Source organism: Diorhabda sublineata, chromosome 3, assembly GCF_026230105.1.
Source record: "Diorhabda sublineata isolate icDioSubl1.1 chromosome 3, icDioSubl1.1, whole genome shotgun sequence".
NCBI lineage: Eukaryota > Metazoa > Arthropoda > Insecta > Coleoptera > Chrysomelidae > Diorhabda > Diorhabda sublineata.
The window spans coordinates 25,944,372-25,971,134 of record NC_079476.1 but is presented as its reverse complement, the minus strand read 5'-3'; the positions used below and the strand labels follow the sequence as shown (position 1 = coordinate 25,971,134).

General features: G+C 32.3%; 1 protein-coding gene across 7 annotated transcripts in view; it reads left to right on the top strand.

Moving 5' to 3' along the window:
* The window catches only part of LOC130441381 (AT-rich interactive domain-containing protein 2), a 32,458-nt gene extending 6,394 nt beyond the window's left edge, over nucleotides 1-26,064 (top strand). Inside the window, exons 3-20 of one of the 7 annotated variants that reach the window (XM_056775035.1) lie at nucleotides 2,239-2,336; nucleotides 7,416-7,567; nucleotides 9,052-9,270; nucleotides 9,323-10,293; nucleotides 12,053-12,317; nucleotides 12,383-12,641; nucleotides 14,266-14,659; nucleotides 17,197-17,433; nucleotides 19,760-20,078; nucleotides 20,138-20,514; nucleotides 20,572-20,977; nucleotides 21,501-21,883; nucleotides 21,942-22,186; nucleotides 22,885-23,050; nucleotides 23,117-23,284; nucleotides 23,958-24,038; nucleotides 24,707-24,798; nucleotides 25,034-26,064. In XM_056775035.1, coding sequence (XP_056631013.1) covers nucleotides 2,239-2,336; nucleotides 7,416-7,567; nucleotides 9,052-9,270; nucleotides 9,323-10,293; nucleotides 12,053-12,317; nucleotides 12,383-12,641; nucleotides 14,266-14,659; nucleotides 17,197-17,433; nucleotides 19,760-20,078; nucleotides 20,138-20,514; nucleotides 20,572-20,977; nucleotides 21,501-21,883; nucleotides 21,942-22,186; nucleotides 22,885-23,050; nucleotides 23,117-23,284; nucleotides 23,958-24,038; nucleotides 24,707-24,798; nucleotides 25,034-25,148 — 4,947 coding nt within the window. In that variant the 3' untranslated portion in view covers nucleotides 25,149-26,064. The remainder of the gene's footprint in view (nucleotides 1-2,238; nucleotides 2,337-7,415; nucleotides 7,568-9,051; nucleotides 9,271-9,322; nucleotides 10,294-12,052; nucleotides 12,318-12,382; nucleotides 12,642-14,265; nucleotides 14,660-17,196; nucleotides 17,434-19,759; nucleotides 20,079-20,137; nucleotides 20,515-20,571; nucleotides 20,978-21,500; nucleotides 21,884-21,941; nucleotides 22,187-22,884; nucleotides 23,051-23,116; nucleotides 23,285-23,957; nucleotides 24,039-24,706; nucleotides 24,799-25,033) is intronic. The other 6 variants (XM_056775040.1, XM_056775039.1, XM_056775036.1 and 3 more) reach the window with 6 other exon arrangements.
* Nucleotides 26,065-26,763: the final 699 nt, after the last annotated feature.

Here is a 26,763-nt window from a genome sequence, read left to right as displayed (position 1 = left end):
AAGTTCAATAACCCCGAGAAACTTGTTCGTATTCCGTTTTTTTAAAGCGATACAATTTCGAATGAATTCACAAAAATATTTATTTTGTTGTTTTGCTTTTCTTATTTATTTATTCTATTTTATTATTTAAACCCTACAGTAGATTTACTTATTACTCCGCTAAACATTCTCGATATATATAGCAGAAACCACATCTAGAATTCTAGAAAGTAAAGAAACACAAATAAATAAATAAAACCTTCCTAGAAATTAGTTTTAAAAAAATAACAAACTGTTCATAAAGATCATATCAAAGACAAACATCAAACGATTCGACGTATTCGCCAAATTTTAGAATTCCATTATAACCGGACAGGACCAACTTCACGGTCCATGTCTTGGACTTTTTCGAAACAATATTCTTAATTATATAATTCATTCTTGATAATTTTTATAAAATTTTTTATTTGCTTGTATCTTAGATCCTTGAAAATTGATTTTGTTACCAAATTAACAAAATATTTTTAAACTTGATAGCTTCCAAACAAATACTAAACAACGTGGCGTCTTCGAACTTTAATATTTGTCAATTTGAATAGTACGACATTTTCCATCAGATGCACCGTTTTCCAATAAAAAAATTTCATTACTAAAGTTGAGCTCCAGCAAAAAAAGGAGTAAAAAGTGCTATTTGTTCATTCTCCCTCGTATGTATCTTTGAATCGATCATAAGAATCCATTTCATTTGAAATATAATTTTGAAGAAAACGTAGACTAAAAAAGTCCTTACGATTCGTGGAGAAATCCTTGGGTTTGCATTGAAATTTTCCTTGGAAAATGAGATTTTCTTTGCCTAAAAACAATTCGTTTTGCCTCCATCAATACATCGGAAAATTCTTTTTCGTGAACTTTATAAAGACTTTTACGAATGATTTGTAATATTTTTTACTACCTAATGTTTTTTCTTGATTCGATGTCAACCGTAACAACTAAATGCAACAACTGTATGAAATATTAGTATGTCTTTGTAATAACCAAACTGTTGAAAAGTCGTACATCAGTTTCCGCCTATTACGACGTTGCCACTTTTTTCATTTATGATGTACCAATTTTTTTTCTAATGTAATTTCATATGAATTGTCTAAGTAACTGTATCATTTGAATTGAATATTTGTTTAATCTCCCCGATTTTAATCAACTAATTAATCATTAACATATTTAAGCAAAAAAAATAATAGTGTTTAATTTCAAATATAGATACGTTTGGCAACGCTGCGCTAAACGAGTGAAATAAGCGTTTACTGGTATTAAAAAATCAAATCGTATCGTCTCGTTTTTTTCGTCATTATCCGAATCATAGCAAAACGCAAAGCGGCAAGGTGTTGCCATACGAGGGCGCGTGCTCCGTTTTGGCAATCGCGATAGATCGGAAACTGCGTCCGGCGTTGTCAGTTGTATTTATTATAACGGAATATACGACAAATTTTTTGAGTGTATCCAAACATAAAGTAAATTTTTTTTAAACAATCTTTCCTTCAAACAAAAATTGCGATAATACTCAAACGGTTTGGTAATTATGGTAATAACTAATTATTTAAGATATAAACATTTTATAACGATTCATGTAGAATATACTCACAACAAGCTGATATTTACTCATTTTTAGTAAGCAAACTCTGTCACAATTTTTGTTTTACTTATTTATACTTCTCAAAAAAAAACATCATCTTAAAATTATTTTCTCAACTGGCCCAAATTATGTCGTATTTGTTAAGCATATAATTTTTTAAACTATAATTATTTTGCAATGTGGCAACGTCGATATTATTTCTGACGGTAAATCGCTTGTCTGCAGTTTTGTTTTTCTGTACAAACTAAACTTTCTAGTAATTTATTGAGATAATACTTGCACCCACACCCACAAAAATTTTTATTAAAAACAATTTTTGGATTTTAAATAAGAATTATAGAAACTACTCGAATAACGGGTAATTTTTGTTTTGTACTTTTTCACTGTTTTTGAAGAAAATCCTGAGGGGTCATCGTCCTTAAGTGACGTTTTGATAGATAGAAAACATTTTGGAAATTAAACTTAGTGCGTTCTAAATATAGTAAAATACGAATTTTTTTTCGAGGGGACAGGTCCGGCGTGGCTCTAAATTATAAGACACGATTATATTTTAGTTTTTGATCAAATCTCGAGATTTTTGGTACGAATGGGAAAAAAAGGAATGTTTGAAGTTTCTTATTTAATTTCAGGTCAACTCGAAGAACACCTGGTCCGAAATTTTACCCCTCTTGAAGCTTCCTTCGTCCTGCGTTAATGGATGTGTTGCTATCAAACAAACATATTTGAGGTTAGTATTTTTTTTACAACGTTTTGATAAAGTTTTTATATATTCTCGAAATTAATTGAAAAATGGTCAAACTTTAAACTAAACTATTGAAAGGACACAAAAATAATCTAATGTATCACGCGACAAAAATATTTCTGCAATTTTTTTAAATATCCTTTATAGTTGGGGCTAGGGGTGTATAATTTGGAAAAAGTTGTTTAAATGATATAAATGTACCTACCTTCGATTTGGCATACAAAATTCAAGTACAAAAATTAGTTTTTTTGTTTAAACTTCCTGCTAAAACGCTCGTCACCAATATGGCGGTGCGCTGACGTCAGTAAATAGTAATTTTGTAAACAGTTAATGGTTTTTGTGTTGTAAAATGTCCTTCGAAATTTAAAATTGAAAAAAAAATAAGACTAGAAAGTCGTCTGCTCCACTGATTACTAAAACAAAGTGAATTAAATGGCGTCAATTCAACTGCATCGAGTATTTACTATTTAGTGACGTCACTCGTAGCTGATTGATTGCTTTTTTTTCAAGTTATTAGGTTTATCATTATGAAAAAAAATTGCGTTTTTTGAAAATTTTAAGACATTTAGCGACGAATAAAATTTTTTTCCCAGCATCAAATATCCAATTGGAGGTTTAAGAAGACAATTTTTATATTATATTAAAAATTGTTGATACACCCCTCCTAGATTAAAGATTGTCATGGAACAACCTCGTTCTTTTTAGCTTATAGACGGGGCTACACCATGACCAACAAAAATTTCAAGATTTTTTCTGTCTGACGCGTGTTTCGATAACCAAGTTATCGTCTTCAGTGTTTGAATTTAAAACAACCAACAATCTCTGAAGATGATAATTTGGTTTATGAAATGAGTGTTGGACACTATAATTTTGAGTGTGTCTCTTAAGTGAGTTTGTTTGGTGAAAATTCGCTTTCAGTGTTGCCGGTTATTCAAATAATTTGCTATTTTTCATTGTAACTGTTTACTTTTGATTTCCAATTGTTCTTAAATCGAATGCAAATACGATTTAACTGACGAACAGTCAATCACTTCGATTTCGTTCTTTTAGATCAATACTTACACATTTTGGAACTTTCCAGATCGATCCAACAATTTATAGAACTCTCTAAAACAATATAAATCAATTATAATAGTTTGCACTCATTTTAGAACTTTCCAGATCATTCGGGAAGTTTCTAGAACTTTCTCGAGCATTTTAGATCCATCTTAATCATTTGAACTCATCTTAGAATTTTTCAGATTATTCGGGAAGTTTCTAGAACTTTCTAAATCGGATACAATAGTTTGCACACATTTTGGAACTTTCCAGATCATTCGCGACGTTTCTAGAATACTATAAATCGATTAAAATAGTTTACACTTGAAATTTCTAGAACTTTTTAGAACATTCTAACTTCACAGCCCCCTTTCCAAAAAGAACCAGCTTCTCGCAATCATTTTTTCATTATAGGAGTACTCAGATATTCATTGATCTGAGCTGCTATCTCTAGGTTTGTGGTTTTTCGAGGCCGATCTAAACGTTTTCTATCGCCAAAGCTCTTGGTGGATGAAAATTTTTCACGTTGTAGTCCACGGGGTACGTTGACAGAAAAGTCGATGAACATCACGCCCTTCAAAGCAGATGTAATTCAATATTCGTCGAGGTATTAGCCAGGAAAGCAATTGTTTTTTCCTTCGATTATATTTCCGAAATAATTTCCAGTATTTTCTTGTTAAATTTGACACACCTCGTATACCATCAAAATGTAATCGAAACATATAAAAAAATTTTACGTTTCGATCTATTTCATCAAAATATTTTGATTCCCCATAATTTTTTCTCCAAAAAATCTCTTTGATATTTCTTAAAACATTTTACTACAAATGATATACAGGGTATTATCTAATAATACCAAAATTACGTCGGGTTCGGAGCGCTTCGGATTTACCCACTAGATTTGTCTGCGATCCAACGTTTCTCTCGGCGGCGGTGTTATCAGAGCCGGCTGGTTGATAACTAAAATTTTTTGTTGTTGATCGAGTTGACGCAAACCTCCCGTCTCCGATCGGTCTAGCCCAAGCTCGATACACTACTACGGAATAAACGCATAATATCTGGGGCCTGTTACATGGGAGATTCCAAGTTGCAGTGTCTATGCAATTGGGCGTTCAAGGTCGTACATACTACAAACACCGGCCGGCGTGTTTGTCTACGTCTGATACGAGATGACTAAGAACGTAGTATTCTAGAAAACATTTGGCAACCCCATCCCGGAGACACCGCACGCGAAATGAATTGTATCGGATGGTATCTTCTCTTTTTGGAGTTCGTTTATTCATCACGTGTTGTGCCGGGTATTTCGATTTAGTTTTTTCACTTGCAGTTTTCGTTGACGTTGAAAATTTTTTTTTTATAAAATAAACTGAACATAATTTTACTACCAAAAATTGGAGATTGGGAGGAACAAAAAATTTTTAAACGCTTGTTTCGACAATTTGGATGTTAAAAAAAGATTTCATTTCCGCGTTGACGCGCATCGTTCGTTTTGAAATCGATTTTTTTTTCAAATTAGATATCGAGTGAAATTACACACGGGGTAGTTTGAATTTCCAAGCATAAATCAAAAGAGGTCTACGTATATTTTCAATATATTTTTCCAAGGGACACGAAAGACCGAATCTAAAAATAAATTTGCTTAAATTTACAATTAACCATAATTTCATGTGAACGATAAGTTTTCCTATCGAAATTGAATGAGTAGAGGGTAGGGGAGGGATATGTTTAGTGGAACCCTTTTTTGCTGTATCTGATGTTCCACTTCGTTTAAAAATCCTCCAAACTGGCGATGTTAGAATGCTTTTGATAAGATGCAGTTAAAAATTTTAATCACCGAATTCATAACCTCAACTATTTCGGCCGAAAATAATCGATCACATCTTGGTGTATTATGCAGTGAAACTTTCGAATTTCGTGGTTTATTTTCCTCTGAAGAATATCCGTCTAGTTGGTTCCGAGAGCGAAGCTCTTCTTTTGGACTTTGGGAAGACAAATATCTGACAAAAAGAAAAATGATCAGGATCAGATCTAGAGTGTCTTCTTTGCATAACAATCCTCCAAGTCCCTAGGTCGGTAGCAATCCCAAAAGCTCTACTTTTGGAACTTGGAAAGACAAATATCTGACAGAAACAAAAATCTAATGAAAGAAATTGATCAGGTAGAAGAAAATTGAAGACATTTTAGCAAACTTTGGAGCTCGATCTTTTTATATCTGGTTGGTTTTTGAAACCACGAAACATAGAATCGATGCCTAAATCTTATCATCGTCAATAGACGATTTTTTTTTTGATAAAATCGATAATATTACCGTATGGAATTGAAAACCATCCAGCTTTACGTTCAAAAAGCCCCATATGGTTCGCGAACTGCAAGATTTACAGTGTCTTCTTTGCCTAACAATCCTCCAAGTCCTTAGAGCGGTAGCAACCCCAGAAGGTCGTCTTTTGGATCTTGGAAAGACCAATATCTGAGAAAAAGAAAAATCTAATGAAAGTAATTGATAGGGTAGAAGAAAATTGAGATATGCTGCATTAGAAGACATTTTAGCAAGCTTTAGAGCTCGATCTTTTTATATGTATGGAACTGAAAACCATCCAGCTTCACGTTCAAAAAGCCCCATATGGTTCGCGAGCTGCAGGATTTACAGTGCCTTCTTTGCTTAGAGTTTTATTCGAAAAAACTTTTTTTGATTTTAGAGATCAAATTTAAAAAAAAAATATTTTTCATCGTATTCAACTTCTATGAAAATCATATTATCAAATAACCGTTTTCCGCGTATTTTTTTCGTTGGTTATATAACAATTAACGTAAAAAAAAAAGAAACGTTGCATTAGTTTGAACCAATCGGCCACGGCGGCGTCGTCGTCACGAAGTAGTTTCATTATCATCCTACGATGGTCACCAACGAAATATACAAAACAGTCGCAGTCGGAGGAGTGAAGCTGAACCGATTACATTTTGGGCTAGGTCAGTGTCAAGCTTATACGAGTGGATAACTGTCGGTATCTCCTGCCTCTCGCACGATCCTTTACTGCCGACGACGCGACCCTGCTCGTTACTCAACTCTACATTCTACTACTGAGAGTTTTGCGTTTAATAATACGCTTCTCCCCACTCTCGACGCGCCCTCAACAACGTCGAGATTTGATTTTGCGTTAGTTACAAATCTATTTTATTAGATTCCGTAAATTTCTTGAATAATTATTTTGGGCAGTGTATTTACCCTATTTCGAATGCTCAAAATAATTTGTTGACGCTGAATCGTTAGTATTTTGAAAATCATAAACTGTTTCATCAAATTTTTCTCCGATATTGAAATATCAAATATTATTTTCGAAATAATTAAACTCATTTAATATTATTTGTTCTTTGATGACGTTAAATTTCTTTTTGGTATCTTAGAGATTCAGAACGAAAAGAAAAAAATTCGTAAATATCTTTTTTATTTTTGTTTTTGTTCAATTTTTGTCTTTATATCCTTGGATTAGAACGAAAAATACAATTCGTTCGCCCCACAGTTTGCGTGATACACTCTCCAGTCGGTTTTTCTCCAAAACAACTTCAAATCATCACCTGCGCACAAACACTCTTTTCCTAGTCTCTAAAAACCTCAAAGTTTGATTCATCGCTCTATAAAACTCTCTACCACTCTTCGTGCGTCCAATTTTGATGTTCTTCAACCCACTGCAACCTCTTAAATTTATTTCTACTTCTTAAAAGAGGTTAGCAGATTTCAATTTCCTTTTCACTGTAGAAATGCTCAAAGATTCGTTGATCTGAGGTGTTATCTCTGGGCGCGGGAGTCGCTGCTCACGTGCTGATCATTTCAAAACGTTTATCTTGAGCGGTTGTGGTTTTTCGAACGTTTTCGGTTGCAAAAACTCCTGGTGGTACATCGACAATTCGTATTGGGACTTGAAAGGTTTAAAAAGTATGAATCACGGTGCGTTTTTGGATTATGGGGTGGGCGAAAACTGTTGACTGGTAGTGTGTGTGTTATTAAATGAAGTTATGGATTTATTATAGATATTTGGACCGATGGGAGAAGGTACATTTCCTCCATGAAGATGCAGATCGTGCCAGTGACGACGACGAAGAAAGCAGACATAAGCGCTGGTCCGCGAGATCTCTACATTCAGTACCTTGTTCCTACAATTACTCCCAACATAATGTAACAGGTAAATAGTGGAATTTTTAACGATAATGAAAATTTTTGTAGGTTTCCAAATGATCCCGACGCTTTTTCTTCATTTTTATATCTTTATGAAATTTTTGCAAATATTTCTGACGGTTTTCGAAAAATTCCGAGGTTTTACTGAAAATTTGATATTTGTCCAAAATTTTAAGGTTTTTTCTAAAAATTTCTGACATTTTCAAAAATCATCGATATTTTCTCAAAAACTTTCACGTTTTTGTTAAAATTTTTCTAGGTTTCCCTAAAATCCCGAAGTTTTTCTCAATTTTTTCCATCTCTGAAAATTTCTCACGGTTTTTAAAAAATTCCAACGTTTTGCTAAAAATTCAATATTTTTTGAAAATTCTAAGGTTTTTCTAAAAATGTCTGATAATTTTTATCAAAAACTATAGATATTTTCCAAAAAAAACTTTCACATTTTTATGAAAATTTTTGTGTTTTCGAAAAATCCCAACGCTTTTCATCAATTTTTTTCCTCTATGAAAATTTCCCATTTTTTGCAAAATTTTATGAAGGTTTCCAAAAAATTCCAAGGTTTTACTGAAAATTTGATATTTTTCTGAAAATAAAAATTTCTGACGGTTTTCCAAAAAAATCGGGAAGTTTTACTAAACATTTGATATTTTTTGAAATTCCTAAAGTTTTTCAGTAAATTTCTGACATTTTCAAAAACCATTGATATTTTCTAAAAGACTTTTACGTTCTTATAAAAATTTTTGTAGGTTTCCTGAAAATCCAAACACTTTTCTTCATTTTTTTCTCTCTGAAAATTTTCCATTTTTGCAAAAATTTTTGGCAGTTTTCAAAAAATACCGTCATTATACTGTAAATTTCTGTAGGTTTCCGAAAAATTCCGACGCTTTTCCTTAATGTTTGTCTCTTTTTGAAAATTTCCCAAAGGTGTTTCGTAATTCTTATCACTTTCTAAAAATTTCCGACGAATTCAATGGTATTTTGTAAAAATTCCATTTATTTTTCCTAAAAATATCAATTTCAAAAAATAAATTCAAAAATATCAGTGGATTTTTGACAAATAACGATCCATTTCATTAATTTCTGACATGTTTTTAGAAATTTATCTGTTTCTAAATATCCAGGAACTTTTTGAAAATTCTCGACATATTCTAACAACAGCAAAAAATCACTTAGATTCCTTAAAATCTTTGCTAATTTCTAAACTTCCAACGTTTTTCAAAAAACTACTGATATTTTTTTAAAAACCTGATGTTTGTCTAAAAATTCTCACATTTCAAACAATCCTCTCTTTTTTCCAAGAATTAGATTATGTTGCAGGCACTCATTCTTATGATCAATCAAATGAGCTCTATAAACACTGTAGCTAATTAAAATTTATGATCAATTTCCTGAGTGGCTCTACATATGGTGGAAGTATGTAAAGTTTCTCATGATTCACCTTGTATATTAGAACGGATATAAAATAAATTTTATGGTGTTTTTTTTTTATAGAAATCAACAGGGAACACAACCATCTTTCTACTAACTTGTACAAGCAATCCGATTACGATCGACTCTCTTTATCCTTGATATCTCCATTACCGAATGAACAAGATTTCGCCATCAACGTATGCACGTTACTCTCCAATGATGGAAAACATACTTTGAAGCTAGAAAAACATCCACGTTTGATTAATTATCTGCTAGCACACGCCGGAGTTTTCAGTCATAGTAAGTACTTATCGAACAAAATAATCGCATTATTCTAATTTATATTTTTTAGGTTCCTTGAGAAAATTGTTCATCCATTTTTACAACGTGGTCAGGAAGAAACCCATCCATAATTTTTGGAAAGATGTCCTCGAATCGCCGGAATACCTCGATCTGACAAACGAAGCCATATTCAAAGCATTAGATTCCGAAACCACCACGAAAACAAGTTCTTCTTCCCTCATACTCGGTCAAGAAGAAATAGAAGAAAAAGCAGCAGGTTCAATAACCATCGACGTTTCCACGAACGATCAACAAAAAGAAACAACAGACAGTGTAGATTGTGAGATCGTCGAAGATACATGTGATACTTTCAAATTAAAACTGAATCCTGAAGATAGTGAACTGTTTTGTTTAAAAAGGAATTTGGGTACGCAGGATTACATAGGTCAAAGGGTATTACAAATCGCCACCATATTGAGGAACCTCAGTTTCATCGAGGAAAATGTACCGGTATTAGTGAAGAATAGTTGTTTCGTTAGATTTTTGTTATTGTGTAGTATATCGCGTTGGAACGTTCTGAAGAATCTCGGTACGGATATGCTCAGTAATATAGCATCGGAATTTATAGTGAGAGATTTGCAAAGTGACATTTTAGCAGCTAAATTGTTGAAAATCGTTACGGACGGTTTGAAGAGCCAAGATCGAGCCGCTTGCATATCTTCTTTGGAAGTTTTGAATAAATTGAGTCAAAACGAACAGAACGAAGAAGTGATGCAAAAATCTTTGCAGAAACAAGTTTATACGAACGTTTGTTCCTTTTTAACTTTACACGATGTCATGTTGTTAATTTATACTTTGGAATGTTTATATTCTTTGTCTTCTTTGGGTGAAAAATCTTGTAATTATATTATCGTTAATCACGGTGTTATTGACACTTTGGTGGCTTTAATAACGGTTGAAGGTAAAAGTTACGGTCCAAAAGCTTGTATCGGGATGAAATTGGTGGAAACTTTACCTAGCGGTACCAGCCAGCAGGCTCAGGTATGAACATCTATTTTATTTTTGTATAGAATAGATTAGATTAATTCTATTTCGAGTCATTAGATTCAAAATGTCTTAAAACAGTTTTAATTATCCCTTGTCATTTAATTCTGTAATTAAATCTTACATTAGTTCAAATGGTCGATTTCTTGTTATGTTCCATTTAATAATAACTTCTGTAGACATTTATTCAAAATCAGTAGTTCAAATGATCATTTCTGAAACAAATGTATCTCAAAAAGACCAGGAATGCAACCTAATTTATTTATTTCTTGTCAACATACATAATGCTTCTTGATCCGTTTGTTAAATCTGTAATTAAATCTTACAGTAGTTCAAATGGTCAATTTCTTGTTATGTTCCTTTTAATAATAATTTCAGTAGACATTTATTCAAGAATAGTTGTTCAAATGATTTTTTCTAAAACAAACAAACAGCTCACATTCTTCTCACAGGAAAATATTTACAATCATTTTTTGATTTTGAACAACAAAAAAATATTTACAGTGATGGTTGCAAATTTTATTAGTTCAACAAATTTTGTAGTAATTTTTGTTAGTCTTAAAGAGGGAATGCAAAAGTAGTTGAAATGACTACTTCCTTATTATTTTCTTTCTAACTATAAACGCAGTAGGCATTCACTCAAAAATAGTAGTTTGAACGATCATTTTTGAAACAAGTGTTTCTCAAAAAGACCTGCAATGCAACCTATTTCAATTATTTTCTATCAACTTACACAATGCTTATTCATATATTTTCCAATTTCTAAGTCCTATAATGGAATTCAAAAGTAGTTCAAATCACTGCTTTCTTATCTTCTTTATAACAACTGCAGTAGGCATGTATTCAAAAATAGTAGTTCAAATGTACTAAAACAAATGTTCTCAGCCTTTTAGGGTATTTGCTATCTCAATGCTCTTTGCAGTCATTGTTGTTAGATTTAATTCATCTAAAGTAGTTCAAATGATCATTATCCTATCTGTTTTCTTTCATTGAAACACAAATGACTGCTAGTAAAATAATTATATACTTCTATTTTGTCAATAGTAGCCTAATAATAAATCTTTTGCTTTTTTTTCATCATTTAGAAAAAAATAGTTTTTCATAAGTTTCAAAGTTCTCTGAATTATATTTGACATTTCACTGTAAAAATGGTCTATATATATATAATCCCTAGCATAGTTGGTGAAGCCACTTTTTGTTTGCTCTAATTTGTGTGAAGTAGTTCAAATGACCATTTTCCTTTTTCATCCTTTGACAAAAGGCTATTATCTAAAAGTAGTTCAAATGACCATTTTTTAAATATTGATGTATTGTTACATGTTTGGTAAATTGTATAAACAAGATTTTTATAATTTTCAATCCTTTGAATTATCTCGTCGAACTATTAAGTGGTCTTTTCATATCACCTCGAGCATGGTTATTGTCATAAATCAGTGGTGGTGGTTAAATATTAGCACATTTTGACCCGTATCTTTTTTCAGGTTCATACTTGAACAAATATTTTGTTGTTAATTCCAAGTACCACTTTTTATTTGTTTCTTTATATATTTTTTCTTCAACTCTCTATTTCCTATACCCATTTAGATGTTTTTTTTGGATGTTTCATTTTGATTTCAGGTCTCTTTTCATATAAAAATCTGCTTAAAATAATATGTAAAAATTTGATAATTCGACATACTTCTATCTTTATGAAAATATTATACCGAAGTAGGTCAAATAGACAACTTAATTCGATTAATCATATTTTGACTATTAGGTTCAAAATACTACCCAGTCACAAACAAATCAGACCCAAACTCAAACAGTGTCAACTGTAACTGCAACCTTAACAGTATCCTCGTCCAGTTCAACGTTTACTACTATCAATTCGAATATGACTGTCGTTACAACTTCAACTCTCACCCCAGTGGTTAGTAGTAGTAGTCCTACTCCGAAATCAGCACCTAGTACGCCTGTGAGACAAGTACCTATAGTACCACAGAGGCTTTTGCCTATCACTCCCACACCAGTGGTTACAACAGGTCAGTTTATTCATTCACCTGTAATTTATTAGCCGTTTTAATTTTTTTTTTTTTTTGGGCAACAGCAACACCTTCTACGTCTTCTGTAATTCAATCTACGTCAACGATCATGACGCCTCAACAGTTGATTCAACAACAGCACGCCCATCAACAGGTCATACACGAAAATGAACAGTTCGCATTGGCTTGGTTAAGGGCGACTTATGAACCCTGCGCAAATGGTAAAGTCGATCATCAGGAACTTTATAAGCACTATTTGAATTCTTGTTCGACTATTGGAAGAAAGGGGGTCATATCGCCCCTACATTTTCCAAGATGTGTACGGTGAGTTCATTATTTGAACCTAGAAAAAAATTTTTTTGATAAATTTTCATTTAGTTTGTTCCTAATTCAACAATTTATTTTTGAATATTTATAAATAATAATCAATTTAATATGATAAAATAGCTATTTACATGAAACTAAATTATATCTACATTTTTTTTTATTATTTCCTAGAAATTTGTACTCTTTGTAGATTTTCTAGAATAAAGTAGTTCAAATGACCCTTTTCCTATTAGCGCTTGGCATTTATCAAAAAAATTGTTGAAATGACCGTTTCTAAAGCAGCAAATCACTCTCATGCTTTCGATTGTGAATGTAGAAAATTTTTCACAGCTTTCTCTCACAAAAAACTCTACATTCAATATTGACTAGATTGTCTTGTTGTCCATCATATATGGTTCGAAATCATATAAATTCAGTTTTTGTTACTTTTCATTTGAGTAAAGTAGTTCAAATGACCAGTGTCATATTAGTTTTCCAACTGTTCTAATGATTTCACTGAAAGTAGTTCAAACGACCATTTCTAAAGCAGCGATCTACTTAAATTCGTCTTATGTCAATCAAAGATAAATATTAATAGGTTCAATGGTGTTATAAAGAATTAATCATTTTCAATTTTATGGGTTATGAATAACTAGATAGAATGTAGCAGTTTGAGGAAAATTTGCATCATCTTCATAGATATTTTTGTATAAAGTAGTTCAAATGACCCTTTTCCTATTAGCAGTAGGCTTTTACCTTCAAATAGTAGTTCATATAGTCTCATTTTCTTTCACTGATATTTCCAAACCCTATAAATACAGTCAAAGAGCTTTGATTAATGTTGATTTATGTAAAGTAGTTCAAATTACCACTGTCCTATTAATTTCTCAATTTCGTTTTAACTTCTGTAGCTCTCAAATGACCATTACTAAATCAACAGTTGACTCTTATTCCTCTAATTCTAATCAAAGACAAATATTCATATTTTTCATACCATTAAAAAAAACTAAAATAAGTTTTTTCCACTCTCAATTTTATTGTTTATGAATAATTAGATTAGATGTAGCTTTTTAAGAAAACTATTCAAATAAAATCAGCTTGAATCAACATTTTCCTATTGTTTCTTATACATTTGCACAATATTTGTAGATATTTTTATATAAGGTAGTTCAAATGACCACTTCTAAAGTAGGGATCCACTCTTATTCTCCCAATTGTGGGCGAAGAAAATTATTCACAGCTTTTCCCCTTGATTTATTCTATATTTATTGGAGTGTCTCATTTTCATTAATGATGGTTCCAAATCATACGAATTCAAACAGTATTTGTATCTAAAGTAGTTCAAACGTTCTTTTTCTTTTTAGGGGTAGGCATTAAGATAGTAGTTCAAATGGCCATTTCTAAAGTAGGAAGAAATAATTAGAATTAGAGATTTTTCATTATATGGTCGATTGATAATCATTTTAAAGCGCCTATTTTCAGCCCCAAAATAATATCATCAGACATTTAGACAAATTTTCCTTATAATCTGCAATAGTTTCATTTAAAGCAGAATACTCTAATTCATCCGGTTTTTAGTTTTCGGTCTAAAAAAAAATCATGTTCGCTATCCAAATGACTGTACGATTATTTTTTTTTGCAGATCTATTTTTGGCGGCACAGTGGGACCGAATCCCATGAAACAATCGAATTCGTCCGATCCCCAGTTTTACGACGGTATCAAGGTGCGAGACAAACCCCTCATAATCAATATCCCGCCATCTGCAACGCCCCAAACTAAACCCTCCGTATTTATCCCGTCTCCCGCCCCGAAAATTCAACAAGTACGTCGAAAATCGTCAGTACAACCAATTTTATTAACGTCTCAGGGACAGGGAAACGCGCTGACCGTGGTGGCGGACAATAACGGGACGGGAACCGACGTCGCCGCGTCTGCGCCGTCTCCCGCCTCGCCGATACTTAAGGCGCAACTTAGCGCCCCGCCTAAACAAAGGGACGCATCACCCGTGTCGACCAAAGGCGATACGAAAAGTCAGGTAAATAAGTTGGTGGGGGTATTGGTAGACAAACAAATTCACAATCTTATCTTTCTCTCCCCCGCCCCCTTTTTATTTTCAAAATTTCCGTTTAAATACGTGGTTGTACTGAATAGTATTCTTTCGTTGTACCCAACACTTGTAGTCACTTTTGCTTTAATATCTCTAAAGTAGTTCAAATGTCCCTTTACTTGTTCATCTTTTATCTTCTAAAAACAGTAGTTCAAATGCTTACTTCCTCATTACTTTCTTTTTAACAATAAACGCAGTAGGCATTAACTTGAAAATAGTAGTTCAAATGTTCATTTCTAAAACAAACAATCCGTTTTTATTTTTCTCGCAGGAAAATATTTACAGTGATGGTTCCAAATTTTATTAATTCACACAATGTTTGTGGTTATTTTTGATAGTCTCAATTCTTGTAAAGTCATTCAAATGCCCAGTTTCTTATTAATCATTCATCTCCTAAAGACAGAATCCAAAAGTAGTTCAAATTACTGCTTCCTAATTATCTTCCTTTTAACAATAACCGCAGTAGTTGTTTATTTGAGCAAAGTAGCTCAAATGATCATTTCTAAAACAATCCGCTCTCATTCCTCTTACAGGAAAATATTTACAACTTTTTTTCTATTTTGAACAGAAAAATATTCACAGTGATGTGGTAATTTTTGCTAGTATTAATTAATACGAAGTAGTTCAAATGATCTTTCTCCCTATTAATCTTTTATCTGAACACAAGTTGAAACAGGTATTCAAATGATTATTGTTTCTTAATCTTTGTCACAGCCTTAAAAATAGTTCAAATCGCCATTTCTTTTACAACAATCCACTTTTATTTCTTTTATAGAAACATATTTGCGGTTGATAGTTTCAAATATTATCAATTTATACAATCTCTGTAGTTATTTTTGATAGTGCTAGTTGTTGTAAAGTAGTTCAAATGACCTTTTTCCTATCGATCGTTTTATCATTTGTCTTAGGACAATTTGCAATAGTCCTCAACTTAAAATTAATTCAAATGACCATTTCTGAAACATCAATTTACTCTCATTCTATTCAACGGAGGCCACAGATAAATATTCAATCTTTGCGCATAATTCGATTTTGAATATATATATGCAATAAGGTATCTCAGTGCCCACAAGTAGTTCAAATGATCATTTCTTCTACTCTTATTCCTCATAAACAGTGATAGTTCCAAATATTATTAATTTTCACAATATCTGTACTTATTTTATTGCTAATAGTTGTAAAGTAGTTCGAATAACCGTTTTCATATTAATCTTTGCTTTTTTTCGTCCAAAAACAAATTGCAATATTCCTTTAAGCTATAATTAGTTCAAATGATAATTTCTGGAACTTCACTCTTATTTCACTTAATGATGGCTACAGAAAAATATTTTGCAAAATTTTATTTTGAATATCTATTAAAGGATATCTCATTATCCACCAGTAGTTCTAATAATTATTTCTTTAATTCCTCGAGCAGAAAAATATCCAATGATGATTTCAATTATTTAAACAATTTCTGTAGTGCTTATTGATTTAAAGTAGTTCAAATGACCATTTTCCTTTCTGTTATCACTTGAACATGATTTGCAATATTCATTACCTAAAATTAGTTCAAATTACCAATCCTTTCAACAGTGGTAATACATTTATTTTGAAAATCTATTGAATATGGCAGATAGTTACAAATATAGTAATTTCACACAAGAAATTCTATTTGTTAACTTTAATTCATGTCAAGAAGTTCAAACGACCATCTTTATTCCATTTAATTTAAACAATAAACTTGACATTTACCTAAAAATAGTTCGAATGATCATTTCTAAAACATCAATCTACTCTTCCATTCAACAGTGGTTATCAGTAGTTCTATTGTTTCATTATTTTTTTTCTTTTTTTAACACAAACTACATAATAAATCTATGTATAAACGAAAATATTAATTTTTAATGTCTCTTGAGTTCTATTTGAGGTTAGATTGTAATAGCTCATTTCAAATTCACGGTGTGCTTAGTTTTCGTGAAATTAATGGTGGTGGTTGTGAATCAGGACATTAAAAGTTACAAAAAAATGTTGGTTGTTAAATTGAATGGTGTTTCTCAATCAAATTTTGGCTCTATTTAAGACAAGACTTTACTTGGACATGATATTAAGGTGATTCGATGGTTTTATAATTAATAAGTGGGTAAATCTACTGAAACACTATATTGTTAATCAGAATGTACTGAGAGTAGTGGCGACTGCTTTTTTACATGACACCATTAAAACCCTACGCTGTTTTCCCCATACTAACATTTCTTATACCACTAACATACCGTATTTTTTTCAAAATATTCATTATAAAAATAATTTTGATGATACAGCTACTGGATGTTATTTTATTTCCATATAAGGATGTATCTAGTAGCAAAAAGTTTATTATAACATCCCCCCGTAGTATTTTAAAATATTAAAATACAGGGGATGTTGAAAAAGTATATGTTTGTTGTATGTATCAAATTAATTATTTGTCTTTGAATTCCATAAAGGCCATAGCTCATCCTCATCTTAGTCAAGCTCTACTCGGTTTGGGTAATACTTCGACGACTAGTAGTAGTGGAGTTATTAATAAAGATAATTTAACGACAGCGTCGACGTCGTCGACGGGAGCAACAGGTCAGACAAGTAATACGTCGCTTATAAAAAGCCTTCTGGCGACAAAGGTAAACGATTGCATGTCAACAGTGAGCATGAAGACTGCCACAGACTGTCAAAATGTAGCTCAGGTAACACACTAATACCCACTAGCGATTATATGTTTTCCACCATTTTATTTTTTTTTTTTTTGGTAGACGTTTTAATTGAAATTTAATAATTTTTTATTTTCTATGCGTCCAAAACATTGAAATTTTTATCAAAATACTTTTCGTTTCGATCGATTCTGTAAAATTACATTCTTTGGAATGTAATTGGATTGTCTGATGAGCGTTTCGATAATCATTTTCACCTTCAGGACCGAAAGTAAACAGTTTATGATAATTTTATATCGAAAATTATTATTTCAAGTATTTTTTATTTGTTTTTATTACCATTTCTTTATTAAAACTGGGTTTATTTGGAATTTTGTCAGCATTAATTTATTAGATTAGAAATTTTTGTTACTTGGAACCATTTTTGAAAAATATAATGAACTTTATGAACGTCCCAGCCAATCCAACCCTGTTGTTTATTCACTTTTTCGAACTATTTTGTGAAGTGAAATTTTTCATATTATCATTTCGCTGTTTCATTTGTGTTTCTAGAATTATCATCTTCAGAGACTGAAGATAAACAGTTTACTATAATTTGCTCATTTGATTTTATTCTGAATTTTTTCAGTATTTTGTCATTATAGCTGAATTTTAATTGTAATAAGTAGAAAAAAAAAGAAAAAATTAGATTTCGTTATTTGTATCAGTTTTTGACAAGAATAATATTTTGTAGTGAGAAATATCTTAGCCAGTCCGACCCCGTTGCTTATTCACTACACTCAATTAATTTATGAAGTGAAATTTTTTAAATCGTCATTTCATTGTCCGATTTATATTTCTAGAACCCAGTTATCATCTTCAGAAACTAAAGATGAACAGCTTACGATAATTTGGTTATCAAAAATTGTCACAGATATTTTTGAACTCGTTTATTATCATTTTTTTAATGAAAACTGAGTCAATATTTCTAATTTGGTTTCTGTTATTACTTTTAAATAAAAATATTTACTGTAATATGAAAAAAAAAAAAGAATTATTTCTGTTGTTCTCACCCATTTTAGACAGGAATAAAGAAATTGATATTTTTTACTTACAAAGCTGTTTATTTATATTTTCAGTCGATTTTGAGAAGTGATATTTTTCTTGATATAATTTCATGGTGTATTCAACGTTTTGATAACTATTATTATAAACATTTTACGATAATTTACTTATTGAAAACTATCCCAGATATTATTAAATTCATTTATAATCATTTTCTCCAGGAAAATTTGTTTTATTTGGAATCTTTTCTATCATTATTTAATTATAGTTGAGATTTTAACTGTAATAACGAACAAAAAAGAAAAACTTTCGTTATTTGCAGCCATTTTTGACAAGAATGATATTTTTGTCTTGAAATATGCCCTAGCTAGTCCGACCCCGTTGTTTGTTCATTTTTTTTTAATAGAAAGTTTCCAGAAAGCCATTATACCGTTTAATATACTATTTTAAAATATTTTTGGTTTAGTATCATTTTCTTTACAAAAATTTGCTGTTAGCATTAAAATTTTATTTTTTTGTACCCATCTTTGGACAATAAAAATTTTATTCGTGCAAACTCACTCCTGCTCTGTTGTTTATTTATATTTTTTTGCATATTTGCCAAGTGACTGTCACCAAACTATCAAATCAGTGTTTCGTAAACCAAGTTATCATCTTCAGAGATCTATTTATTTTACCATTGAAATATACAACTGGCAACGTTGTTGTATTGATAGTTGATGGTAAGGGTATTACCAAAGGTTCCTGGTTTGTATGCAGAACCTTTTGAAACGTCTACCACGTTTTGTTGTAATACATTAACAAATTTTATGTTCAAATAAATGTGAAATAATATTTTTTTTTAAATTATTTTTCTTTTTTTTTTGTATAAAATATGACATATTTTGAAAATTGAGCATAATTTTCTCAAAATATTCAGCATGCTTTTTGTGCTATTGTTTAAAACTAACAAAATTCTGTGTTTTTAGTACTAATAATAATAATAATTGAAGTATCTGCTTGATTTTGCATTCAATTTGGATGTTTGAAAAATACTAGACAATTTTTTTCTAATTATTTTTGATTTTTTTGACGAAAATTTCATTTTTTTCAAACGATATCACCCTTTAAATATTAATTTTATTAGATAATATGATACAGGTCGAAAAAAAATACATAAAACAAATTTCAATTGATATACAGCATAATTAGGATACATTTTGTTTTTTATAAAATGGTACAGAGGGTTCTCAATTTAATATACCATCATAAATATAGTAAATACTCCGTTTTGTTTTATAAGCCTTCGATAGCAACAACAAAAATTCTCATTCTGTAGGTGGCTGCACGTCAACAGCGACTCCTAGCCCAACAAGCCACCGATAAAACCTCGATAAAGGAACCTTTGAAATCGTCGAGATTAAACGGCGTTCGACAACTTTTTTCCGATACCGATATAGGAGATCCTTCGGTATCATCTACAACCCAATTCACCGATTTGACTAAGGGGAAGAAAGAACCGCCCCAACCGCCACCTCCGCCTCTGGCGCCGCTCAGTAACAACGTCAAAGGTGGTAAGCAGAATAGAATCGACAATGAGGACAGCGATTCCCTTGGGAATCATTCGGCTGCTTCTAGTTCCGGTATAGGAACAGTCGGTAAGTGAAAATTGTCTTTACGAGTTGTACGGGGTTGTTAATTGCGATTGTTCCTGTAGGTTTGGGAGGTGTGTCTTCGACGGAAGACGGCGAAAATTCCTTAACCAGTTTCGAAGGGCTACTAAACGGAATACCTAACGCTGACAACGCCCTAACCGAAGACAGTAATTCCAAAGATTCTTTAAAACACGGCGAGATATCGATGCATAAACCCCTTAGGCTGGCCGACCTTTTAGAAAAGAAATTCGAAAAAAGTCCCCCCCTGTTGAACGGCGGTATGAGAAAAGAATTAAGACTGGGCGAAAAGGCCATGGATTTGGTAGAAAATCACATCGAAAAGGCGTTAAGTAGAGAAAACGACAACAATGCCGATACAAAAATGGAAATTGACATTAAAGAAGACATCGTCTCCAAAGAAGAGGTCCACAGAGAAATGGTAAATTATCAAACCGATAAAGAATTTTCACTAAAATTCATTAATTTGATTCAACAGGTTGGTATAAAACGAAGCGCCTCCGAAGAAATGATGGAAATTGAAGCGAAACGTCCTCTACTATCCAGCAACATCAACGGTTCCTCGACAGCAGCCTCCCCGGCACCAGATTCGTCGAGTTCTAACGGCGACGACGGTCCTTCGAGAGTATCCACCGCCGCAGCTAAACTCTTCGCGGATATAGCTGCGGATATATTAGAAGACGAAGATGAGGAACAATTGTTACAAGAAGCACAATCGACGCAGATAGTAACTGACAACCAATCTCAGGTGCAACTACAAACCCAGGCTCCTTTACAACAGATCATAATGGACAACAGTCAACAGATGTTGTTGACTCAGCAGAGGCAGATCATCGTTTCGCAAGCTCAGATACCAGGAACAAATCAAATGGTCTTTTCGACAGGTTAGTTCGGATTCGAATTTTCTTTTATTGGCAATCAAAACTTCCACGGTTCCATAAGCTAGTTGTGAGCTGTTGAGCTCCAACCCTCTTTCAGGTCAACGGACCAGTTTCTGTTGAAACTTCTACCCGGCTGTGGTTCTAAGAACTGATGGAATAGCCAGTTTCTATTGAATCTTCTGCCCAGTTGTGGTTCTGAAAGTAGATAGAGGGTCCAGTTTCTGTTGAGCCTTTTACCCGGTTGTGGTTCTTAAGGTGGATAGAGGAGACAGTTTCTGTTGAAACTTCTACCCGAGCTGATAGAGTAGCCAGTTTCTATGGAAACTTCTACCCGGTTGTGGTTCTGAAAGTGGATAGAGGGACCAGTTTCTGTTGAGTCTTCTGTCCGATTGTTGTTCTAAGAGTGGTTTGAGAAGCCAATTTCTTACAACATTGACTTAACTGTCGCGGTTGTTGGATATGGGGCACTATGTTTAATTGGACTGTTTATTCAATCGATTTGAATTTTGAATTTTTTATGTTTCAGGTGGTCATTTGAAAACCCAATCTGGTCAAACTGTAATAGTTCAAAATACATCCGGTCAAAGATCGATGATGTTGGCACAACCTAATTCCGGGCCGATTCTTCTTTCCCAAGGTCTGCAAGGACAAATGCAGATAGTGGCTAGTTCGCAGGCGGGTCAATACGTTTTACAAACTAGCAGCGCTGGTGGTCAAGGAACGGCGTACGTAGTTGCCCAACCGCAAACTGCGATGGTACACGGAGGTCAACAACAAACTGTACTTTTAGCTCAAACGTCCCAACAACAAGGCACCGGCGCTAAAACCATCATTATTTTACAACAACAACCCACTTCAGCTACACCGACGCAACACCAGAAGGTTGTAGTTACACCGCAAGGACAACAGGTACGTTTAACGATTTCGTTACCGTTTGAAACATTTTTTCATTGTTTTTATTTTACAGGTTGTCGTGACTCAAGTTCCTAGGCCTATAGTACATACTTCATCGGTATCTAATAACGTTTCGCCAGTTAATAAAGTTACGAAAACGACAGCCGGCGCTGCAACAACTAATACGAATACTTCTTCTCAAACACAACCCGCTACCAATTCGAATTTATCGACTGATAAAAAGGAGGATATCAAAAAGCACAAGATCGCCAGAGATCTGACAACGCCTTATATTTGCGAATGGAACGATTGTTTGATGTAAGTGATTCGATACAACTTATAGGAAGTAACTGTATTGGTTCCAACAATAAAACTCATCATCAACTTGAGAAACAATTTTAAGTTCAATTTTTTGAATTTTACGAGCAAACTCCTGAAGAAGACGTCCAGGCTTAGGTGTACCAGGTACTCTGGGGTAATCGCTTGTGACATATTTGAAAATAGCGGCTTAATGAAAACTTCATATACAATTTTAAGTTCGATTTTTTGAATTTTGCGAGCAAACTCCTGAAGATGACGTCCAGGTTTGGATGAACCATGTATCCGTGGGTGGTTGCTTGTGTCATATTAGATAAGAGCGCTTAGTAAAAACTTGAGGTACAATTTTAAATTCAATTTTTTCAATTTTGCGAACAAATTCTCGAAGAAGACGTCCAGGTTCAGGTATACCAGGTATCTGTTGGTGATCGCTTGTGACATAGTGGAAAAGAGCAGCTTAGTGAAAACTTGCGATACAATTTTATGGTCAATTCAATAGATGAAGACTCTTTTTAATTAAGTCTTTGTTTATAGTTCACATTTCAAACAGTTATATTGAAATTATATTTCATTTGGATTATTTATTATTTTCTAGATCTCTCCTTTAGTTTAATTCCATCGAAATGACAAAATTCTTAGTTTTATTGTATTTTCGTTCAGTATTTAACTTTTCCTGATAAAATATTTTCGATTTTCAGTGAAAGAAGATTCAAATCTGCCAACGAAGTTTATCTGCACGCTTGCGAAGCTCATTGTCCATCCGGTACTGAGGAAATAATTTGTCAATGGGACAGATGTGATAATATGAAAAGAAGAAGGTTCTCGTTGATGACTCACCTCCATGACAAACATTGTAACACCGAGGTAAACAAATAGCAGTACAATTTTTTCCCTGAAAATAATTTTCAATTATTTTTTTTCAATAATTAGGCGATGAAACAAAGTTTGACGAAACGGAAGCAGGCGGCTCAGAATAATAATAAAACTGAAATGCCTGCACCATCGGCTCCTAGTCCCCATCCCGGTTACGCTCCAGATGCAGCTTTACACGCGATCAAAAGACATGCCATGGAATTCGTAAATCCCAAGGAATTACAAGTGAGTAACAACTTTATTATGAAATTTGAATGGAAATATTTCCGTATCCGTTCGGTTTAAAATAATAATAACCGCCAATTTAGCGTTATCGAGGTCGCAGAATCCATTTATCCAAGAATTAGATCTCGGAAATGAGTACCAATAACTATTTCAGTTGGTTGATTCCTGTTTGCATTTTTGATTGAAAAGAAACTGCAAACCTAATGTAATGGAAGCTAAAGTGATCTCTATAAATGGATTTTACGACTTGGAAAAGGCTAAACTACCTTGTTTTATTGATGAACTGATAAGATATGGAAGTGTAGCTGTTTGAATCGGGCGATTTCAAATTGAAATAGTAATAATTTTGGAAATGAGTTTTTTTGTGGTAACCCTGTATACTATATCTTTCTTAACCGAAATGTTTTTACTTAAAAGATAATTTTTTGAGGCTGAACTCGCTCTCGCTAGAGGGGTAATATAATTTAATTGAAAATCAATATACAGATTGTCCCGTTAAAAATAAATTTGAATTAGTTGTAAATAGTTTTGGCTTTTTTATAATTAAAATATAGAGGGTGGTACGTTTTGGAATGGTATACAATGTGTTCCATAAAAAATAATTTAAACTCCGAGTATTATTATATTAAAAATAAATATGTTTCATATATAAATTGTAAATAATTTTGTCAAGCTGAAACCTCCATTACCGGTCACTGCCGGTTCGACAGCGGCTGTTGTCGCCCGTGGTGGTCCACCACCTACCCCCGACCAGGTGAGGTGTCGGCTTATAGTGAGTAATAACCGATTGCCATCAATTTTATTTTTTTCTCGTACATTTTCATTTTTTATTTTATGTAGATTGCAAGCATGGCGTTTACCGTAATCAAATCGATATATAGGGTGTTTCGAAAGTAGTGAATTGACGGTTGAAATTCTACTTCCAGCTCGAAAAGCTTCAATTTTATTTTTTTAATGTTTATATTTTAGCTTTTCGAAATCCGGCGAAATACATGCATGATTTTTATCCAAACACGTAATATTTGAATTTATTTGAACCACTGTATATATTCACTTTATAGGTGTGGAGATAACGCATTAGATTCAGTATAAAATTGATGTTCAAAACAAATTTTTACATAATTTTAATGTACTTCCGTATCTGTCCGGATTGTGTTAGTTAATTTAGCGTTTTCTAGGCTGTAGAATCCATTTATGGAAATCCTAGATGTTCGTTTTTATAAATAATTGGGTTCGGGTTTTGGAACTCTAACATCGGAAAGTACTGATTTCCGACATCTAGGAAATCGATAAATGGATTCTGCTATTTAGAAAATGATAAATTACCGTGTTTTAGTTAAAGGGGCAGATGTGGTGAGTATTGTCCACAATTTTTTTGGGAAGATTTTCATTTATTTTAATTTTTTTTTGTTTTTATTTCAGGATGACAATGAAGGTCCAGTTACAAAAAGTATTCGTTTAACGGCATCGCTAATTTTAAGAAATCTTGTTATTTACAGTAGTCAATGTAAAAGGTAAGCAAAATGTTTATTTCATTCAAAATTTCGCAAATTTTATTCATTACTAAAGCTGAAATATGAAAAAATTCTTTTGTTTTTTGTTTTATATATCACCCTGTACTTTATTTTATCTAAACTGATTAGTCTAAATTTATTTCGTGCTTATTTGTCACCCACAAATATTCTTCTGGTTGAGTCATATTTTTTTTAAACAAATACTTAAACGACATTTTTGTTTTTCGTATTTCAGGTACTTAAAATCCTACGAGTCCCATTTGGCGAATGTGGCCCTTAGTAATGTAGAATCATCAAGGACTATAGCACAAATTCTTTTCGATATGAATGACGGTTCTACGCATAGGTGACCTATACGTAACAAAAGTGATTGGTGTACATGAACGTTGTGAATTGCGAATGTAAAGAGAAAAGAAAGAGAGAAATTAAGGGAAAATACACATACATAAATAGACGCGCGCGCGCAGTGAAAGAATCGAGATAAAAACTCCTTTTTGTAAATTATTCGATGAAGAAGACACAGAAGAAGAAGAAAATAAAAAGAGTGTACAAAAATATTTAGTTGGATAGGTACGAAATATGTAAGAAGCCTAATTATTATTTTTTTATATTATTTTAATTAGAATAGCGAGTTGTGGACTTTTTTTGAATTGTTCTGTTTCTTGATAACGTGTCACGTCCTCGGAAATAAATTCTCCCATTAACTGAAAATATAACAGAAAAGTGTGACGTTTTTGTCTTTTGTCCGTGCAATTGATGGCTATTTATGGTGTTCGACTGAAGAATCATCAACATTTATCATAACAATAATATTTAATTATTTTTTTGAATGTTTCAATACTGAATCTGTATTTTTTGCTAAAGAGTATCACACACGTTCCGGTTATTCTGCACAGTTTTTGCCCGGCAATTACCAAAATATTGCTCACAAAGTTCTGGAATAGATTTTCAAACAAAAATGCCAGTTTATCCTAAGGGATCTGTCATACGTTCCGGTTTTTTGATGGAGCGTATTTTATTATTTATATTAATTCGATGGTTTCATATATATATTACATTTTTCACAAGATCAAGTAGAAATTTATTTTAATATGTTAAAAGCTTTTTGTACTAAGGAGCCTCTCGTACGATCCGGTTTTTTTGCCGAAGATACAATTCATCAAAATGGACTATTTTATTTATATTTTTGATAACTTAAACAAATTATTAACTTGCATGCATTAATCCATGAATAGTAAAAAATAAAAAAAAATTTTCCCTAAATTTTACAGAAAAAGCAAATATGCAGTTAATAATAGTTTCCTTTCTGATATTTATACAATTTTTTACTAAGGTGCCTCTTCTATATTCCGGTTTTTGCCGGAAATACAAATAGTCTGTTTTATGTGTATATTTGTATATGTATATATTTTAAAAAAAATATTGACTTTATTGTAATTTTCATAAGAAAAAACATTGCAAATGTCTGCTAAATTACTAAATTTTTCTATGTTTATGTTTGAATACTTCTAAAATTTTTACTAAGGGGTCTCTCATACGATCAGGTTTTTTTGCCGGAACTTTCCATCAAGTTTCCAAAACGCCGTTTATCAAATAAAGAAAAATGTGTAACAATATCGCAAATAATCATCAAGGTTTTTCTGTCGGAGCTTCTCTTCATCTTTAAAATGTTTCTAAAACGCTCTTTATCGAATAAACAAAAAAAATGTCTAGAAACATCGCAAATGCCCATTTTGACAAAAATGTATAGTTCACACGTTTTTCTGCCGGAACTTTTCTTCATCTTGTAAAAGTTTCCAAAACACTGTTCATCAAATAAAGACAAAAAACGTCTAACAACATCACAAATAAACACAAATCTATACAGAAAAATGCATTTTATATATTCTCGTTTTAATACTGTCAAGACTTTTGTATTAAGGGGCTTTTTCTACGATTAAGTTTTTCTGCCGGAATTTACCTTCA